We start from the raw sequence: 18,575 nt of genomic DNA, 5'->3' as shown, positions 1-18,575 counted from the left end.
GCTTTTTGTCCTATTTTTACGTTGGGGTTGCTTTCATCTATTTTTCCGTATAGTGTAATAGATCCGTTTAATGCCTAACGATAGCAGGATAGGGGCTGTAATAATAATGTGGCTAATGGCTACTAGAAATATTCCGTACTATTATCCAATTTCATGATAATTCATATACACATTCATCTAACTACATAAACAAATAGATAATTCCAACGATTTAACCTAGAACGTACCCATTCTATAGCTTTGCATCCCAAGCCGTCCGATCAGAATTTTCCAACGGTCGGTCCCTCCCATCCCAGAACAACGGACAAAGCTGAAACCATTTCTCCCGACTACACCGAACATGAACGGAGCGTTTATGGCCTAGGTCCACGTATTTTTCTATCGTCAAACCATGCGCATTTTCGTACGAAAGAACCGACGCGTTTGTCGCTTTCGGTTCCCCGACCACATTCATGGTCCGCGGCTCGTCCAGGAAAATATAATGGATCAGACTGGCCCACCATGCATTTACGCGGAAAGCACCGCGTACACTGGCTTCGCCGACTAGGGAATGGCGACCTCTGTCGTAGTCTGCGGCGTCGTAGTGTGCGCCGTAGTGGTCCTCCTATCGTCACTGTTAGTTTAAATAATAAGGATAGGTCAATAGATCAAATTACCTTAGCCCAGTAGACTTCAAAATACGAGAATGGAAAATCATCAAATCGTCCAAACAGGCAAAGGACATGTTTATCTTCATGGAGTCTGCGCAAGTATTCGCGATGTTCATCCAAAGTCCCAGTCTCGTTCCAACCTTTCGCGACTCGAGGATCATTCTGCCATTTGTTAAATCGTCGGAGATGTTCCTCATTTTGCCAATCCACTACCATCAGCGAGAAATGTTGGTTCAGATGTGGGATATAACGACTGTAGACCAGCGAACCCGGCGAGGGTTTTACAGGGCGAATGGGATGTCGGGCGTATATCCGTTCGTCGGGAAATTTCATTGAAAATTCGTAGTTCTGCGCCAGTGGAGGATACAGACTGGCAGAGGTGCGGAGTTTGCCATGAATGTCTTGATCGACGGCCCAAATGGGTCGCGGACCGACTGGAGAACCTGCCCCTTGCCAAAATGCAGAGCGTATTAGGACGAGACTGTCCACGTCGGAGGGACCATTCTCCGCTCCAAAAGGTACTCTGCGGGAAGGAAAGGGGATCCCCAATCCTGTTCGAAGGCATTCCTCGCGGATGACATCGTTCCCAGCACCGATCAGGTCGTCTAAACGAACGATCTCATACTGAGGATAGGTCAGGAAAATTGCGTGGATAACATTCCAGATCTGTCCCAGCGTGGGTGTCTGGCCAGTCCATTGGAAGGAAGTGCCTGGGGCTCTCCAACTGCGCGCCCAGGGACTGTTATCGTTCATTGGAATCTCTTTCGCAGATCTGTCGTAGAGAAGGTCCGTAAAGGTCAATGTATCCGAGTGGAGTGGCTCTTGTAGTGCCTGTCCTACTGTATCGTCATGCAAACGCAATTGAAGGACTCGCGGCGTGGATTCAGAAATAAGATGGATCTTATAGCTAGTCAGGTAGGGATGGGGAAGTTTGACCCAGGGAAACCCCCCCTCGTGTTTCGACGTAGACTCTGGGACTGCCATTGTTCTCTTGACTGTAAGTGTGGAATTGCTCTGCGTCGTCATCGTGGGGTTCAACAATGAAGAGAAATCTGACGTTTTTGAACAGAGCGAAGCCGGGCCCGGCCTAATAAGTACGACTGACCGAGGCATCAACCGAGGGCAAACAATTAGCGAGTGGAGACATTCGATCCAGTCGAAGGATTCAGTCAACTATGGCTGAGATCATGACTGACACATGTGAGGGGCCAAATCCGAAGCTTCTTGCAAGCTTCTAGACTGTGGTTCATTATTAAAGTGACGTGGGCCGCCACGGATATTGATAGTTTCACCTGCGTTTACAGAAATAAATACGACAGTCACCATGGCAGACAATCTACAACCTCCTCCAGTTCAAGGATGTCTTGTCTCATTTCCAGCAGATTATGTCCTTCTTCTCACGCTGAACAGACCCGAGCAGCGTAACTGCATACCCCTTGCCGTCAGTGCTGAGATCCAACGACTCTGGGAATGGTTTGATGTCCATCCGGCGCTGAATGTGGCAATCATCACGGGCACCGGAGAATCATTCTGTTCCGGGGCCGATCTCAAAGGTACAGTCTACGATTCTTACTACCCAAGTGCTCTATCTAACAGTCCATGGTAGAATGGAATGACCTAAATGCACGAGGTATCACAAACGAAATGACAGCCCCAGGACTAGCCGGTCTACCTCGTCGACGAGGGGGAAAACCCATCATCGCCGCCGTGAACGGATACTGTCTCGGAGGTGGGATGGAGATGGTGGTGAACTGTGATCTGGTCGTGGCCAGCGAGAAGGCGAGCTTCGGCCTGCCTGAAGTGCAGCGCGGAATCGCTGCTGTGGCCGGCGCGCTCCCTCGGTTGGTTCGGGTGTTAGGGAAGCAGCGAGCAGCGGAGATCGCACTAAGTGGTGTACCATTTCCTGCGTCGCAGCTGGAACGGTGGGGGTTTGTGAATCGCGTGGTGGAGCATCATCAATTGCTTCCCACCGCGGTGGAAATGGCGAGCACCATTGCCGCGAACAGTCCGGACAGTATTCGTGTCACGATGGAGGGTCTTCATTACGGATCGGAGATGGCCAGTGTTGAGGAAGCCAGTAGCTCCTTGGTTGACCGCTGGTACCAGAAGCTCATTGCCGGCGACAACTTTCACGAGGGCGTGCGAGCTTTTGTGGAAAAACGAAAGCCACAGTGGAGGCCTTGTAATCTATAGCCTTAGACTGGAGAACTGTTATTATAATCTGTAATACACCGTGGTAGAATCCAAAACACGAGCTGTTTCGATAATTTGAGTCATGAACTGACAAGTATTACTTCAAACGTGCACTTATACAGCTTTGGATTAGTGCGACCACACCCAGAATTCTCGGTTTAAAAAATTCGAAGAAACAAACTTGGCTTAGGTTCCAGCCCCAACAGAGATACTATCTCTACAATATCTAATTGCTCAAAATGAAAAAAATCTGACTATCAACTCTTTCCTATCCCAAACTGGTCCGTATAATTAGCCTCGCATGTATTCTTCCGACCACCATTATTAGGCACCAGGAACTATAATTAGTATTATATAATTGACTATACTAGTTAGCACTAATTAAGCAACTGATCAAGTATCATATGTATATCCTTAGCTTCCAAGCAAATATTTTTGCTATAAGTATGTATACAGTAGGTAGGAGGTGAAAATTTTAAACATAAATAGGTCTAGATACGTCAGAAACGTCAGAATATTTTAGGTCGGCCAATACGCCTCCGCCAAGTGTGACAAGTATGTCAAGTATGACCAGAGTGACATCAGCTCTCCAAGGATGGCTTGGCGTATTATCTGACTAACTGGATTTAGTCTTGGAAAATTTTGGTGAATAAATGGCGCAGGCCACAATCGCTATATTCCTTGTCTAGTCCATATCTGTTCTTAACTTCTACAGGTTGGTATTATTATTTATCCAAGCAGGTTTCAGCATGTTTAAGTTCAACTACGAATATATAGATAATGCGTACCTGTCTTCACAACACTCTGGCAGCTTCTCCAGCTTGGGATCGGAACTTGGAAAGTAAATGGCCTTTTTTGGGGTTGGAACTAACGGTCCACAAGTGGGGCAAAAAATACGTTGATAAAATTCATTGCGCAAATTGAAATACCAATCTTTCTGTACATTGTTATATACACAGTACAAACACGGTCAGTGAAACTACAGCCCCCACACCATACCTCCATCGATTGAGTGAAGATAATTGGAATGGGGCTTGTATCCATACCCACTTGAAGAATGCGATTTCGGTCAATCTATACCAATACCCATACCTGTCCCGCATGATCGGGCTTCTTCGGACGTACCGAGTTATCGCGAAGAACACAAACTTCATCAACATTGCTCTATATAATTACACTTAACTGGAACGCTAACCCTGGCACATGAAAGCTGCACTAAGAACGGGGATTGACCTGTGTCGTCATCATGGGCTCTATCGCCAGTAATAACATATCATCCGTGGGCGAAGCTCATGGTGACGGTGACGGCGAGAGATTGTTCAAGATCATCGGTCTATCTGCCGACCATGCTACTCCGACACGCATGAGAGAGGAAATCGTGCTGCTGGCTTGGCTTATTGTTCTCTTACGCACCAGGGAGGATAGTCTCATTCGTTATGAGTGGGGGTACCACGGTCGAGACAATGCGAGTCCCTCAAAGCTAAAACTCAGACACCTGTCGATGGAGGAAGTAATGACAGGTCTAGATAGTGTGGTCGGACAGGTTGCTACAGAGATCGCCGGTCGGATTAAAGCAGACACATCGAATCATTGTTCCTCCATATCTAGCCCGGTCTCCCTCCTCTTGAGCACCGGTTGTCTCTCCCAATTGTCCGAGGAGCCTACGGATGAAGTAAGTCAATGCTTCGTACAAGTTAATAACTGGCTGACGCGATGAATAAAGGGCGTGCTTCACCTCGAAGTACAATTCGATGATGACAATCTGAAGATCCGTCCAGTGTGGTACACGGACAATGTACTAGAATACACAGTCACGCGATACATGCTCGGCCTGGTCGACACCATCCGAATGTGTCTGTCGAACCCCGACGCGACAATCCAGCAGTGTCGACGGCCCACCCAAGATGATATGGATGAGATATGGAGGTTGAATCATGACCTGCCTCCGTCATACCAACTTTGCATGCATGATGTGATCTCCGAGCGAGCGCAGCAATACTCGGAGAAAGTCGCAATCTCATCCTGGGATGGCAGCTTGACGTACTCCCAAATAGACCAATATTCGACCTTGGTTGCCTGCTCCCTCCGGGACAAGGGCGTTAAACTCCATGACTTTGTCCCGGTGTGCTTTGAGAAATCCAGATGGACAATTGTTGCCGTGCTGGCGGTGATGAAAGCAGGTGCAACGCTTGCGATGATGGACCCAACCCTTCCGCTGGCCCGTCTACAGAACATGGCGACCCAGGTGGATGCGAAAACCATGTTGACGTCCCGAAAACAGCATGAGTTGTCAACATCAATCATCCCGAATGGGGAATTTATAGTAGTGGACGAGGACACCTTCAAAAATCTCCCCGATATCAAGACCTTACCCAAGTTACCAGCTGTGCCGTCATCGGCCTTGATGTACCTAATCTTCACCTCTGGCAGCACCGGTACTCCAAAAGGAGTCAAGATTTCCCACGAAACTTATACGAGCAGTGCTTTCCCACGAGCAAAAGCAGTGGGGTACACGGAAAACTCCCGAGTTCTTGATTTCGCATCCTACGCATTTGACGTCAGCATCGATAGTATGCTTTTAACAGTAGCAAATGGAGGCTGTCTCTGTATCCCCTCGGACGAGGACCGACTGAACGATATCAATGCAGTTATGCGGAATATGCAGGTAAACTACGCCGGTATCACCCCCTCGATGGCACGAGTTCTGGATCCAGACGTCATTGCATCCCTCAGTGGTCTCGGCCTGGGAGGAGAGGCTGCCTCGGCAAGTGACGTGAATCTCTGGGGTCAGCAAACAAGGATCATCATCGGTTACGGACCCTGTGAATGCACAATCGGGTGCACCGTCAATAGCAGCGCCGCCACGGGCCGAGATTATATCTCCATAGGACCAGGAAACGGGGCGGCTATCTGGATAGTCGATCCGAACGACCACGACGCACTCATGCCCATCGGCGCAGTGGGTGAGTTACTGGTCGAGGGTCCAATTGTAGGACAGGGCTACTTGAACGATCCGGACAAAACCGCTGCCGCATTCATTCAAGACCCTCCATGGCTGGTCGCTGGCCACAAAAGCTACGCAGGTCGCCAGGGACGTCTGTACAAAACCGGGGATCTGGGCAAATATGATCCTGATGGCTCTGGAGGCATCGTCTTTGCCGGACGAAAAGACACGCAGGTCAAACTGCGTGGGCAGCGTGTTGAACTGGGCGAGATTGAAAGTCAGCTCAGGGCCCGATTACCCGCGGAAACTGGTGTGATTGCGGAAGTGATTGTGCCTCAAGGATATGGGAGTCAACCAACATTGGTGGCATTCATTGCCGCACAGTCATTGCCAGGACTCGATCAGGGTGATCTGCAATCGGCGGAGCTGCCCACCGAACTAAGTAATACCCTATCAGAGGCTAATGCTAACTTGGCCAAGGTTGTACCACGATATATGGTGCCCAACGTGTATATTCCAGTGAATTACATCCCTACTTTGATTTCAGGCAAGACAGATCGTAAACGACTTCGCCAGTTCGGTGCTACGGTGGACTTGCGGCAGCTGGATCAAGGCCAGGCCACGAGCACAACTCGCGAGCTGAGTGATCTTGAACAGCGTCTGCGGCAGGCATGGGGCCAGGTTCTAAAGCTGGATCCAGAGACTATTCGTCCGGACGATAATTTCTTTGGGCTGGGCGGCGAATCCTTGACGGCAATGAGGCTAGTATCAGTCTGTCGAGGGCAAGGTCTCGAGCTCTCTGTTATCAATACCTTTAGTCATCCCACGCTCTCAACCATGGCTGGTGTTGTAGGGCTTTGTGATTCGCAGGAACAGCAGCAATTGCCCACATTTTCAATGATATCACAAACCGTCGAAACTGCGTGTCTCGAAGCCTCGCATGTTTGTGGCACCGAAGCAGATGCCATCGAAGACATTTATCCTTGCACGCCCACACAAGAGTCACTGTTCACGTTCTCGCTTAAAGCAACGAAGGCATACGTTGCGCAGAGGCAGGCATCTATCCCATCGCATATAACGCTCGATGCATGGAAAAAGGCATGGGAAGATGTAGTCTCGGCAAGCCCGATTCTGCGCACTCGCTTAGCCCAGCTCCAGGATCCCGGCTTACAACAAGTTGTACTGAAGGAACGCATCGCCTGGAGGTATTCAACTGACCTCAAGACATACCTAGAGACAGATCGAAAGGAGAAGATGGATCTCGGACAAAGTCTCGCCCGATATGCCATAGTCGACGATCAGAGTGATGGCAAACGCTACATGGTTTGGACGGTTCATCACGTCCTTTACGATGGATGGTCGGAGCCACTCATTCTGAAGCACATCAGTAATGCCCTGCAGGAACAGCCCACGGAGCTTCAGGCACAGATGAGAGGTTTCGTCAAGTACGTGCGCGATACAGACGCAGACGCTATGCACGAGTTTTGGCGACGCGAATTGGATGGTGCTGTCGGACCTCAGTTTCCCCGTCTACCTTCTCGAGACTTTTTGCCCACTCCGGATTCCCTGGTAGAGCATTACATACCTCTCGAGATAGGCACTGGGTCGCCGTTTACCATGGCCACCTTGATCCGCGGGGCTTGGGCGCTTGTAGCCTCGCAATACACAGGGAGTGGCGACGTTGTGTTTGGTGAGACACTCACCGGCCGAGATATTTCCTTGCCCGGAGTCGACAGCATCATAGGGCCATTGATCGCGACAGTGCCGGTGCGCATCTGTGTGCATCGCGCAAGCACCGTGGAATCATACTTACAGACAGTCCAGCGTGGCACATTATCTCGCACCCCATATCAGCACATGGGGATGCAAAATATCCGAAAAGTGAGCCACGACGCGCAATACGCATGTGAAGCAGGAACAGGTTTGGTCATTCAGCCAGAACCTGAGTACTTGGGCAGCGAACTAGGCTTTGATGCAGGAGACGTTGTACAGGAGGCCCTCCACTTCAACCCCTATCCGCTAATGCTTGCCTGTGGCATACGCAAGGGTGGTTTTCGAATCTGCGCCAGTTTTGACGGGAGTCTCATCAAGGTAAATCAAATGCGACGAATCCTGGTGCAGCTCGAGGTAGCTTGCCTACAGTTAACCAAGAGTCTTTCCCGGAAACTTGACGAGATATCCTGTCTGCCCACAGCCGAATTGGACCAGATCTGGCAATGGAACCAGAGCCCCCCTCTGTCTATTGATGAGTCGTCAAAAACGCTTCGAGTAGACGCAGGTCTCAAGCCAGGATCAGTATATCCTCCTGCAGTGGTTCCCTGGGTGTGCAATCCACACAACCCGTCTCTTTTGTCACCTATAGGGAGCATTGGCCAGCTTTGGCTCGAGGGGCCGCTCCTGTCCAACGAAACTATGGAATCACCAGCCTGGCTCGTCGCTGGAAGCTCTACTATTGCCGGTCGGACAGGGACAGTTCACCCGACTGGTGACATGGTCCAGTGGTATGATGACGGCAGCTTAGTCTTTGTCGGTCGAAAAGAGGACGTGGTGCCTGTCAACGGACATGCAGTGAACATAGCAGAAGTCGAGGCCCATCTTGCAGAACATCTGCCATCGACAACTCGTGCTTCTGCTGCGGTACTCCAGCCACTTTCTGACAAGACTGAGGGTGTGCCACAACCAGAGCTAGTCGTCTTTATCGAGCAACAACCTTCTGCCGAGGAGTTTATTAAGCTCATGCCAGTGCACTATGACATAACTGTTGATGAAAACTTGAGGACGACAATATGTAACACAGTTCCCGTCAACCTAGCTATAGCATTAAAGAAGCTTGACAAATTCATGAGGGACTCACTTCCCTCATATATGGTCCCCTCTGCGTACGTCGTCACTGACATGATGCCAAAGGGCGTCCAACAAGGTTTACTCAATCAGCTCGCCTCGAAGATTCCCCCACAGATCCTTACCCAGCTATCTACAGGCTTCAAAACGGCGTGGGCACAGGGCTCCACGAAAACACAATTGACCACGACGGAAAGCATTCTCCAGTCTGCGTGGGCCAAGATTCTACGTCTCAGTACGACGCAAATTGATGTAGACGACAACTTCTTCCGTCTCGGCGGTGACTCTGTGCTAGCTATGAAACTTGTCTCTAGTCTTCGTGCCCAGGGACACATTCTGACCGTCGCCGACATCTTCCAGCACATGCGTCTTGCGGATGCGGCCAAAGTACTAAAATTGGGTCAGGTTTCAACTAATAGGGCCAAACCTTACCGGCCATTTTCCACCATGGGCTACGTAGAGGTAGATCAATTCTTGAGCAAGGTTGTCCAGCCAAAGCTGGCCGACTCCAACTGGACCATTCGAGATGTCTCTCCAGTCACTGATTCCCAAGCGATGGATATCAGAGCAACCATCCAGGTGCCGCGAACCTCGATACAATACACCATGTTATATTTCAACCATGGCATCGAACGAGAGAAATTGCTACACGCCTGTAGGAAACTTGTCCAGACTCACGAGATTCTGCGCACCGTGTTCATTGAACACAACTCGAAATTCTTCCAGGTGGTGGTGGATCAGCTAGATGCGGTTGTGGATATGCATCAAACTGACGGGGATATTCAGCAATATGTCACCGATCTCTGCACCAAACACATCGAATCCAATTTCCCCTTGGGATCCTCCTTCCTCTCTATGCTCCATGTTGAAGGCACCGATGGCCGTGAATGTCTCATCATCGGCCTATCGCACGCTCTGTACGATGGAATGTCGCTACCTCGACTTCTTAAAGACCTGGAAGCATTGTACACGGGACACGAGATTGTCGACTTTGAGCCCTTCTCGTCCTACATAGCACAAGTCCGTGATGAGCGTGCCCATGCCAACGCGCTTAAATACTGGCGGGATCTTCTGGACGGCTCATCATTGTCTATTCTGGGTGGGACCTCGGCACGACCTACGGACAAATCCATTTTCCGGACAAAATCAGTCGACGTCTCGAAACCCCCTGAGAATATCACTACAGCGAACCTGCTTACCGCCGCGTGGGCGCTGGTGCTGGCACGCCATCTCCGCACATCGGATGTCACTTTTGGAGGTGTCACGTCAGGACGAAACATCGACCTTTCCAACGTGGAAAATATCATGGGTCCCTGTTACCAGATAGCTCCGATCAGAGTACCGTTCGAATCCCAGTGGACCGCGACGGATCTCTTGCGGTTCGTTCAAATGCAAAGCGCTGCATCTGCGGCGCATGACTACCTCGGGTTCGAAAAGATTTCGACACATTGTACCCAGTGGCCTTCTGAGCGATTCTTCAACTCTATTGTCCATCATCAGGATTGGGACGACTTCGACACCATGCCTTTTGCGGAGGGAACATGCCGGGTGGATATTCTGAATCCGCATGGAGATGCTGCTGATCCATTGAAGGTAGTCTCGTTTGTCCGTGACGGGCAGATGCAAGTTGGATTGGTAGGGGCTGAGCAAGATGCGGCGGTGGTGGATGCTGCACTGGAGGAGTTGGTTGTTGCTGTGCAGGAATTGGCGATGCCTTCGAGACGCAACTTGCTGAGCGATGACGCGTTCAGTGAGAACGTTCGGAGATAGATATAGACGGCTCGGAATACGGTACTCGTTCTTAGAGTTTCTGGATTACTTATTGCTTGAGATCTTCTTTTCCAGCCTCTTAAGTCTGTTCAATCTGAACAGGCTGCTATGAGTGTCAAGTCTTCGGCAGTGCCTACATTTTTGGTTTCGGTTCGTGGTGTGACTTCTGGGTGATTTCCTTCTTTTGAAACATCCCTCTATCGTTAATTTCTGTTTGTTAAATAGTTAGAAATGAATCACGCAGTATTCTATGAAAGTGGTTATATGTATGTGCCAGATATCAAAGAGCACCGAAATATATACTTCGGTTCGGCAATATATATTAACTTTCTATTGATAATTAGAGTACTATCTCTGCAGAAAGAGCAGTCCCTCTATTTCATCGTTGAATATAAAACTTATCTTGATTTCTAGATTAAAAATACAAAGAATGTCTACTTTTAATACTACCATAAGCGACGAATAAATCGCATGTCATCTGGGGGAGTATGCGAAAGAGATATAACTAAGTAAACAATGCCACAATTAAATTCTATGCCAACCACTAAATAACATAACGAGTGTATCAAAATATATATGTCAGCAATATACGTACGCTCTTTTAGGTAATGATTACAATCAATATTATATTATAACGCCCAAGTCTATCCGGCTCCTCACTCAGCAACAGTTTGATGCATAACGTTGGCCCGGTAGCTATCCGACCGTTCAAGCAATTCTTCATGCGATCCATGATCCACACAACGGCCTCCATCGATCAAAAAAATGACGTCAGCTTGTCGGATCGTGTGCAGTCGATGCGCAATCGCAATGACCGTAATCCCGCGTGCTGCTTTCTGCAGTCCATCCTGGAGGAGCTTCTCAGACTCAGCATCCAACGCACTGGTAGATTCGTCCAGAATTAACAGTTTTGGCTTTCGAACGAGTGCTCGGGCAATCGACAGTCTTTGTTTCTGGCCTCCTGAGAATTGACTGCCGTTGGGTCCGCATAAAGTCTCGTACCCATCAGGAAGGGCTTGGATCACGTCGTGGATATTTGCCAGTTTACAGGCCTCTTCGATCTCGGCCATTGTGGCTTCCTGTCCTGGTTTAGCACCTAGACCGACGTTAAATGCCACGCTCCCCTCGAAAAGCACGCTCTCCTGCGGTACTAATGCAATCGTGTCGCGGAACGAAACATCCCGCTGGGCGGTCACATCGACGCCATCTACCAGGATAGACCCAGACTGGGGAGTATACAGCCGTTCAACCAGGGATATAATGGTTGATTTCCCGGCACCGCTGGGTCCGACCAGAGCACAGAATTTCCCGGGTTTAATATCAACATTCAAGCCGTTTAAGACCTTAATGTCCTGCCTAGCGGGGTATGAAAAGTGGACGTCGCGGAGCTGCACGCTGGACGCATGGCTGCCAGAGATGCTCGATGAAGTCTTCTGCGCCGTGGCTTCGAGATCTTTCTCGTTGGAAGATTCCAGGACTGCATGATTAGGCACGCGTCCTTGCATCTTATTCGACCCGATTTCAATAAGGCCCAAGATTCTTGCCATCGCCGCTCGCGCGCTGGACAGCTCCGGGGCAAGAGCAAACATTTGACTCCAAAGCAGTGCGCTGACAAGAAGCGAAAACACAACGATCAGGAATTGCGTCTGGGTGTAGTTACCGGCGATAATTTGTTTAGAACCCCACCAATAGGCCAAGGCGTTGACGAGATTACCAAGGAAGTAGGTCATGGCCTGCCACAGGCTAGCTTGCAGGGTCACTTGAAGGGTCTCTTTGCGCGGGCCTTGCAAGGATTTTCTATAGGTTTTCAGCGTCGCCTCTTCCAGGGAAAGAGATGCAATTGTTTTGATGGACGTGATGGCTTCCACTCCAATGTCGACAGACTTGGTATATGCATTTTCGTGACGTTCCTCGAATTTTCCAAGGACTCGAAGTTCCATAAGGCCGGCTCCGAGGAGAAGTGGTACTAAAGCCAGGCAAACTAATGCGATCCTCCATGCAATAATATGGGTCAAAATAATGGCTGCGACGAGGTTCACGGAGATGGAGAATAAGGTGCCAATGACCGAACCGCTTAATCCAGCCAAAGCATTGCCATCCCGAGTGATATAGGATAGCAGCAAGGCAGGGGTTCGGCCTTCCGACTGATGCCACTGGAGATCCTGCTCAAATAGAGACCGGAATGACAAGACCCGGACCGTGTACACAATTTTCTCAGAGACAGTGCCGAATCCAGACCAGCTGATTATGTTGGCAAAGAATTCTATGATGGCGAGAACGAAGAACATTAAACCAAATAGATTGCCCCGAGACCGAATACTATCCGCACTGTGACACGGGTTAAGGCTTCCGACGGTGTTTCCAAAGATTACAGCTTCACCAGAGAAGGCTCCACCAACTATGCTGGAACCAAGCAGTGCGACAAAGATGATCAGTAGATGTGGTCTAAGAGCAGGTGCATATCCTCGAATAAGAGCCCACAGAGACTTATGCGGTGTTGGGGGGTCGTCCTCTTCCTCTGCAGACTTTCCAGCAGCTTCATCTGTTGGGGTGATTACCTCTTCGGTATCTCCAGGCGCGTCAATAGTAAGGCTGGTCTTTTCATTATCAACATCTGTTAAAGATCCCTGGTCTGATTTGCTGACACTGTTGATGCTCACTGTCGTGTCATCCTTTCCGGACGCAGACCCAAGGGTTTGCAACTTCACGAGGTCGGCATACGCTCCATTCTTAGCCATCAAGGTCGAATGGTTTCCCTGTTCTACAATATGTCCCCTATTCATCACGATAATATTGTCCGCGCTGGTAATAGTCGACAGACGATGCGCAATGGTGATCATCGTTCTGCCACTTGCGATGTTGGATATCGCCTTCTGGATACGCTGTTCGCTTCGTGAATCCAGGGAGGCGGTAGCTTCATCCAAGATGAGGACTCGAGGATCCTTTACCAGGGCCCTAGCAAGCGCCACACGCTGCTTCTGTCCGCCGCTAATCAGACGACCACTGGAGCCCACCATCGTGCCATATCCATGTTGCAGCGCACTGATAAACGTATCCGCATCTGCAAGAATTGCAGCATGTTGGACCAGACGTACAATCTCAACAAAATCCGGGCCTCGTTTCTCCGCTGCTGCCATCATATCGTTGCCCTCTCTGACCTCGCTTGCTAGGTCGGCCAGATCAGATCCGACAAGTGTCGTCTTCAAGTGTGCATGGCTAGGATCGCTAGAATTTATCAAACCGTGCGCAATATTCTCTAGGAGGGATCGATCGAGAAGGGAGGGCTCCTGCTGCACCAGACTAAGGAAACCCCTCAAGTCGCGCGTATTTAGATCACGAAGACTATGGCCATCAAAAAGTATTTGCCCTTCTGTTGGGTCATACAGCCGGGTGACCAGGCCCGCTATGGTCGACTTGCCGCTTCCCGAAAGTCCAACTAGGGCAGTGTGCTGCTTGGCGGGGATACTAAGAGAAACTCTATCAAGGACAGTGATCTCAGGCCGAGAGGGATAGGTAAATGAGACATCTATAAACTCGAAGCCACCTTCAGCCTGGGACAGACGATGGCCTGAATCCGTAGTTCCATCGATGAGCGGCTCGCGATCAATGTCCTCCCGTAGCTTTTCGAAAGAAGCAACGGCTGCAGTGAACAAGTGAATGAACGGAGCGACTTGACTCAGAAGCAAAGTTGCTATGATTGTGTTAATCAACGAAGGCTTGCAGGGATATTTGAACAGACTCAACTCACCTTCCACTAATATAAAAATGACTGTAAAAATAGCACCAACGGTGGCTGCGTGAGAGTCTTTACCCACCGAGTCCGCAATTTGTCTACTTCCCTGCCAAAAGGCGAGGCCATTTGCCGAATATGCAATGAAATACAAAAACCCAGATTGTATACCCACCGCAGCAGCTTTCTTCAAGCCTTCCCTCTCAGAGGCTTTAAGGGCCTTGGCAAATTTCTTCTCCAGCCGGGCACTGGCTCCAAATGCCTGTACCACAACAGTGTTGGACAGCGCCTCGGAGGCAATTGATGCGGCACTCGCAGCATAGTCAGACATGCGCCCGGAGTATTTCTCAATATAATGGCTTCCAACGAATGACATCAAGAAATAGGCGGGAATCAAGGATATAAGCATTGCTGCAAGTTTATAGTCCTTTATAAACGCAACAATATATGCCGTCACGAAGAAAGAAAGACTAGAAAGACAGATTCCCACTTTCTCCGACGTGCCAGAGCGAATTGCCTGGATATCTCCATTCAGACGCGAGGCGACTTCGCCGGGAGGCAAACTGTCAAAGTACGACGGCTCTTGTCGAACCAGATTCTGCAGATAGCGTTCTCGCAGTCGCTGCGCCAGTCGGGCGCCATTCAGACTCCAGCATGTAAGGTGGAGGTAGATCGTCACCACTTGAGCGATAGCCAGATAGACGATGATTAGAATCTTGTTGTTGATGTCACCCTGATACTTGGCGTCTTCTGAGCCAGCTGCTTTAGTTTCGGTACATGTCACAGCGTTGAAATCGTCGAGAAGCTGGCCGAACAGGATCCCAATGATTGGAAAAGGGACCCCTGACGCAATGGCACATACTATTCCCAGTAGCAGCCTGCCGAGGTCGACCTTCGAAGGCTGCCCAGCTAGGAGCAGGCGGGGGAAGCCTGCCAATTTCTGGACGAGCTTCATGGGATTCGCAATAAATGGATATGTCCAGCGACCCTGTAGATTGTCGTTGTCGTTAGAAGTGTCAACGGCACCGAGTCGTCATTGATGCCTCGAAGACCAGGAATTCGAACGGAGGTGTGTTCGAGGAGGTTAGCTGTGGTCACCAGAGCCTGTGAAAGCTGTTTTCTCACACACCGATTCCTCACAGTAGTGCCTGAGGATGTCAAACCGGTGAGCTGTATCGTTACGTAAAAATTATCAGATGGGTAAGATTCAGGACTGGGCCCATCGGAGATATGCGGGATTGATAAGATACCATGTACCCCATCAGGCTCCACCTTCTCGTGGAAATTCCGGTGTATGGTGGGAGAAAATTCTGAAATTATATTTTCTTTCGAGTACGGGTAACAGTCTGAAATGGGTAGATCAGGGTCATATCTGATTATATTAAATTAATTATGTAATTTATTTATCAATCTTTCAGCGGACCCAGATGTTCCATGGTAGGGGAAATGGGCTAGGATTGCTGGTTGGGGGAATCCAGCCCAAGAATTGCCCAGCAAAGAATAGGATCCACCTTCCTTTATACAAGATACCGTACCTGGTACGTACAGTACGGAGTACATGGAAATACACTCCAACTCTTGGAATGGTAATCTACTATGTGGGCTGCGATGGTGGTCTGTTCCGGGAATCAAGGAAATAGGGATGGGATTTAGAAATCTCCAAAGAAATTCCATGAACAAAAAAATCTACCATCTATTTAGCGCTGTCTCTAGTCTGGAGGTTAAAAAAAAATGGCATTGGAAATATCCGAAAGCCACCTAATGGGCCCAATATCAGCCTTGTTCCTTTTACGTGATGCCAGAGGGGCAGACAAGGGTTCGATTCCATTTTAATAGCGCATGGTGGGAAAGACAGGACTAGATTGATTAGACAACAAAATCAAAAACATGTTGGCCATATGAGAGGCGGACCCCGTAATATCGAACCGTAATACAAGTTGTACCAAACACGAGAAGGATCCAGACTGGTCCTTAGCGGTACGAATGTCTCATACACTAGGAATACTGGACACTTCGCTTCAAACTTATGTACCGTTGTTTTGGGGAATTAAGGTATGAAAAACATGTAAAACTCGATCCTGTATTTCACGGACCATACTGCGTACAACTGCCTGGTATCGGCTTGCCAATTCGGTGGCTGCTGCACTAGACTCTAAAGATGGCTGGACATGGTCCGATTCGCTTCCGGTGTGGCCGCCAGACGATGGCCCGAGTATCCACCAGTTCAATCTAAAAAGTGTTTTGAGGGAGCTTGTCCCTCGCAGATCCCTCCCAAGTCGCAATCCTCTTCTACCAGGCCATTGTGACAGATCTCGTTCGATCTCACGATGTTGGAGAAGTTTTTGAAATCCCCGCACTCGTCTTCCTCAGAGGGCCATCTTAGCCCAAAGGGAGACGACAGATTCAATGACGCCGAACATGGGCTTCACGACAGTTCGAAGATCCCAGCTGAACAGGTCAACACTGTTCCCGACGAAGCTGCTCAGGATGGAGTCACACAGGCGGAGGCTATCACGCTCACATGGACCAAGTTATCCTTAGGAGCAGCCTATATTCTGTAAGATCTATCTCCAATGTCATGGATACGGTAACTGACGAAGGATGCACAGAATGTGGTTCTTGTACCTTGTAAACGCCTTCCAGTCTTCCATCACGGCTAATCTCTCGGCCTTCGTGACGAGCGGCTTTGAGTCCCACTCCTTGATTCCTGTTATCCAGATTGTGTCCAGTGTAATGTCCGCAGCAACATACATGCCGTTGGCCAAAGTGTTGAACATATGGGACCGCTCGATTGGTTTCCTGTTCATGGCCTCATTCGCGACCCTGGGATTGATATTGTCAGCAACATGCTCGAATATTGAAACCTACTGTGCAGCACAGGTATAGTACCTTCCGTAAGTTTCCTGCGAGACAAGAAGCTAACTGTCCCAAGGTATTCTACAGTATCGGCTTTGCGGGCATGATCTTCAGTATCGATGTCATCACGGCGGATACATCATCGTTGCGGGATCGGGGCCTTGCATTTGCATTCACCTCCTCTCCCTACATTATTACCGCATATGCAGGCCCAAAGGCTGCCGAGGGTTTCTATGCCGCTAATTGGCGATGGGCATATGGCTGCTTTTCCATAATCCTTCCCGTATTTGCCGTGCCGATGTTTGCACTACTTCGGTACAACCGCTCCAAGGCAAAGAAGCGCGGGTTTCTGCAGCCCAAGGAGGACAGCGGACGGACATGGATGCAGAGTATCATCTATTACATCATTCAGTTTGACCGTACGCCTCCCATACCATGCAACGCAATATATGGCTAATTTTTGCAGTTCTGGGAACCTTTCTCCTGGCGGCTGGTCTAGTCCTTTTCCTCCTCCCTTTCACCATCGCCGGTTCCGCAGAGGATGGATGGAAGTCTGCTCATATCATTGCGATGCTGGTTCTCGGTGTCGTCTGTCTCGTTGTCTTTGGCTTGGCAGAACGATTTGTTGCTCCAGTGCCTTTCCTGCCCTGGAAGATTCTGGTCTCCCGAACGGTTATCGGTGCCTGTCTCCTGGATGTTACATACCAAATTGCTCACTACTGCTGGAACGTCTACTTCACATCGTACCTACAGGTTGTGTACGGCACGAGCCTGGCAAAAGCCGGGTACATCAACAGCATCTTCGACGTAGTGTCCGGCGTGTGGCTCATCGGTGTCGGTCTGCTGATCAAGTTCACTGGGCGTTTTCGATGGCTGATTTTCTGCGCCGTCCCTCTCTACTTGCTTGGGGTGGGCTTGATGATTTACTTCCGGAAGCCCAACTGGTCCGTCGGTTTTACCATCATGTGTCAGATCTTCCTTGCATTTGCCGGTGGCACTATGATTATCTGTCAGCAGGTGGCAGTCCTGGCGGCGAGTGATCACAACCATGTTGCCTCGGCCCTGGCATTCCTGAATTGCTTTGGTTCCATGGGTGGTGCCATCGGCAGTAGTATCTCCGGTGCGATCTGGACGCACACTTTGCCGGACGCATTGAAGAGTAGGCTTCCTGCCTCCGCACTGCCTGACTGGGAAGCGATCTATGATTCCCTCGAAACTCAGCTCAGCTATGAACGTGGCTCGGCGGTCCGAACTGCCATTGCTTATGCTTATGCCTCAACTCAAAGTAAGATGTTGATTGCGGGAACCTGCATTATGGCTCTTTCTCTTATCTGGATGGTGGTGATCCGAGACATCAAGCTCACGAAAGATATGCAAACAAAGGGTGTCTTGTTCTAACTGTCTTTTGTGACCTGTCGTGTTCTAGGCGGCCTATGTTTGCCAATGTTAGGGGCAATTCTGCTATTTGTGATTAATTCTACTCGGAGCTTGACAATGTCTGGCTATCCATAGATGCAGTGGTTATATTTGTTATAATTTTAAAATATTTGCAATTTTTATAAATGAGGGTTACTTGTAAAAGTTCGAGCGT

General features: G+C 49.4%; 5 protein-coding genes across 5 annotated transcripts; 3 read left to right on the top strand and 2 right to left on the bottom strand.

Moving 5' to 3' along the window:
• Nucleotides 1-232: 232 nt before the first annotated feature.
• Nucleotides 233-1,634, bottom strand: ATNIH1004_010605 (GNAT family N-acetyltransferase; the record flags this gene model as incomplete). The annotated part of the gene is made up of 2 exons (XM_033575173.1): nt 233-604; nt 657-1,634. 2 exons carry the CDS (start codon nt 1,632-1,634, stop codon nt 233-235), a joined length of 1,350 nt encoding a protein of 449 aa, XP_033423191.1.
• Nucleotides 1,635-1,974: 340 nt separating this feature from the next.
• sidH (enoyl-CoA hydratase/isomerase family protein) lies at nt 1,975-2,843 on the top strand (the record flags this gene model as incomplete). Its single annotated transcript, XM_033575172.1, has 2 exons — nt 1,975-2,203; nt 2,257-2,843. 2 exons carry the CDS (start codon nt 1,975-1,977, stop codon nt 2,841-2,843), a joined length of 816 nt encoding a protein of 271 aa, XP_033423190.1.
• A 1,246-nt stretch (nt 2,844-4,089) lies between these two features.
• Nucleotides 4,090-10,398, top strand: sidD (nonribosomal peptide synthase SidD; the record flags this gene model as incomplete). Its single annotated transcript, XM_033575171.1, has 2 exons — nt 4,090-4,515; nt 4,567-10,398. The coding sequence occupies 2 exons, from the start codon at nt 4,090-4,092 to the stop codon at nt 10,396-10,398; spliced, it is 6,258 nt and encodes a 2,085-aa protein (XP_033423189.1).
• Nucleotides 10,399-11,054: 656 nt separating this feature from the next.
• On the bottom strand, nt 11,055-15,083 carry ATNIH1004_010602 (ABC transporter ATP-binding protein; the record flags this gene model as incomplete). Its single annotated transcript, XM_033575170.1, has 2 exons — nt 11,055-14,089; nt 14,147-15,083. The coding sequence occupies 2 exons, from the start codon at nt 15,081-15,083 to the stop codon at nt 11,055-11,057; spliced, it is 3,972 nt and encodes a 1,323-aa protein (XP_033423188.1).
• A 1,372-nt stretch (nt 15,084-16,455) lies between these two features.
• On the top strand, nt 16,456-18,382 carry mirD (putative MFS siderophore iron transporter; the record flags this gene model as incomplete). Its single annotated transcript, XM_033575169.1, has 4 exons — nt 16,456-16,685; nt 16,738-17,008; nt 17,061-17,403; nt 17,451-18,382. The coding sequence occupies 4 exons, from the start codon at nt 16,456-16,458 to the stop codon at nt 18,380-18,382; spliced, it is 1,776 nt and encodes a 591-aa protein (XP_033423187.1).
• Nucleotides 18,383-18,575: the final 193 nt, after the last annotated feature.

This window comes from Aspergillus tanneri (genome assembly GCF_003426965.1).
Source record: "Aspergillus tanneri strain NIH1004 chromosome Unknown AapTan_5_pilon_pilon_pilon, whole genome shotgun sequence".
NCBI classification, from domain to species: Eukaryota; Fungi; Ascomycota; class Eurotiomycetes; order Eurotiales; family Aspergillaceae; genus Aspergillus; species Aspergillus tanneri.
This window is presented reverse-complemented; position numbering and strand designations above follow the sequence as displayed.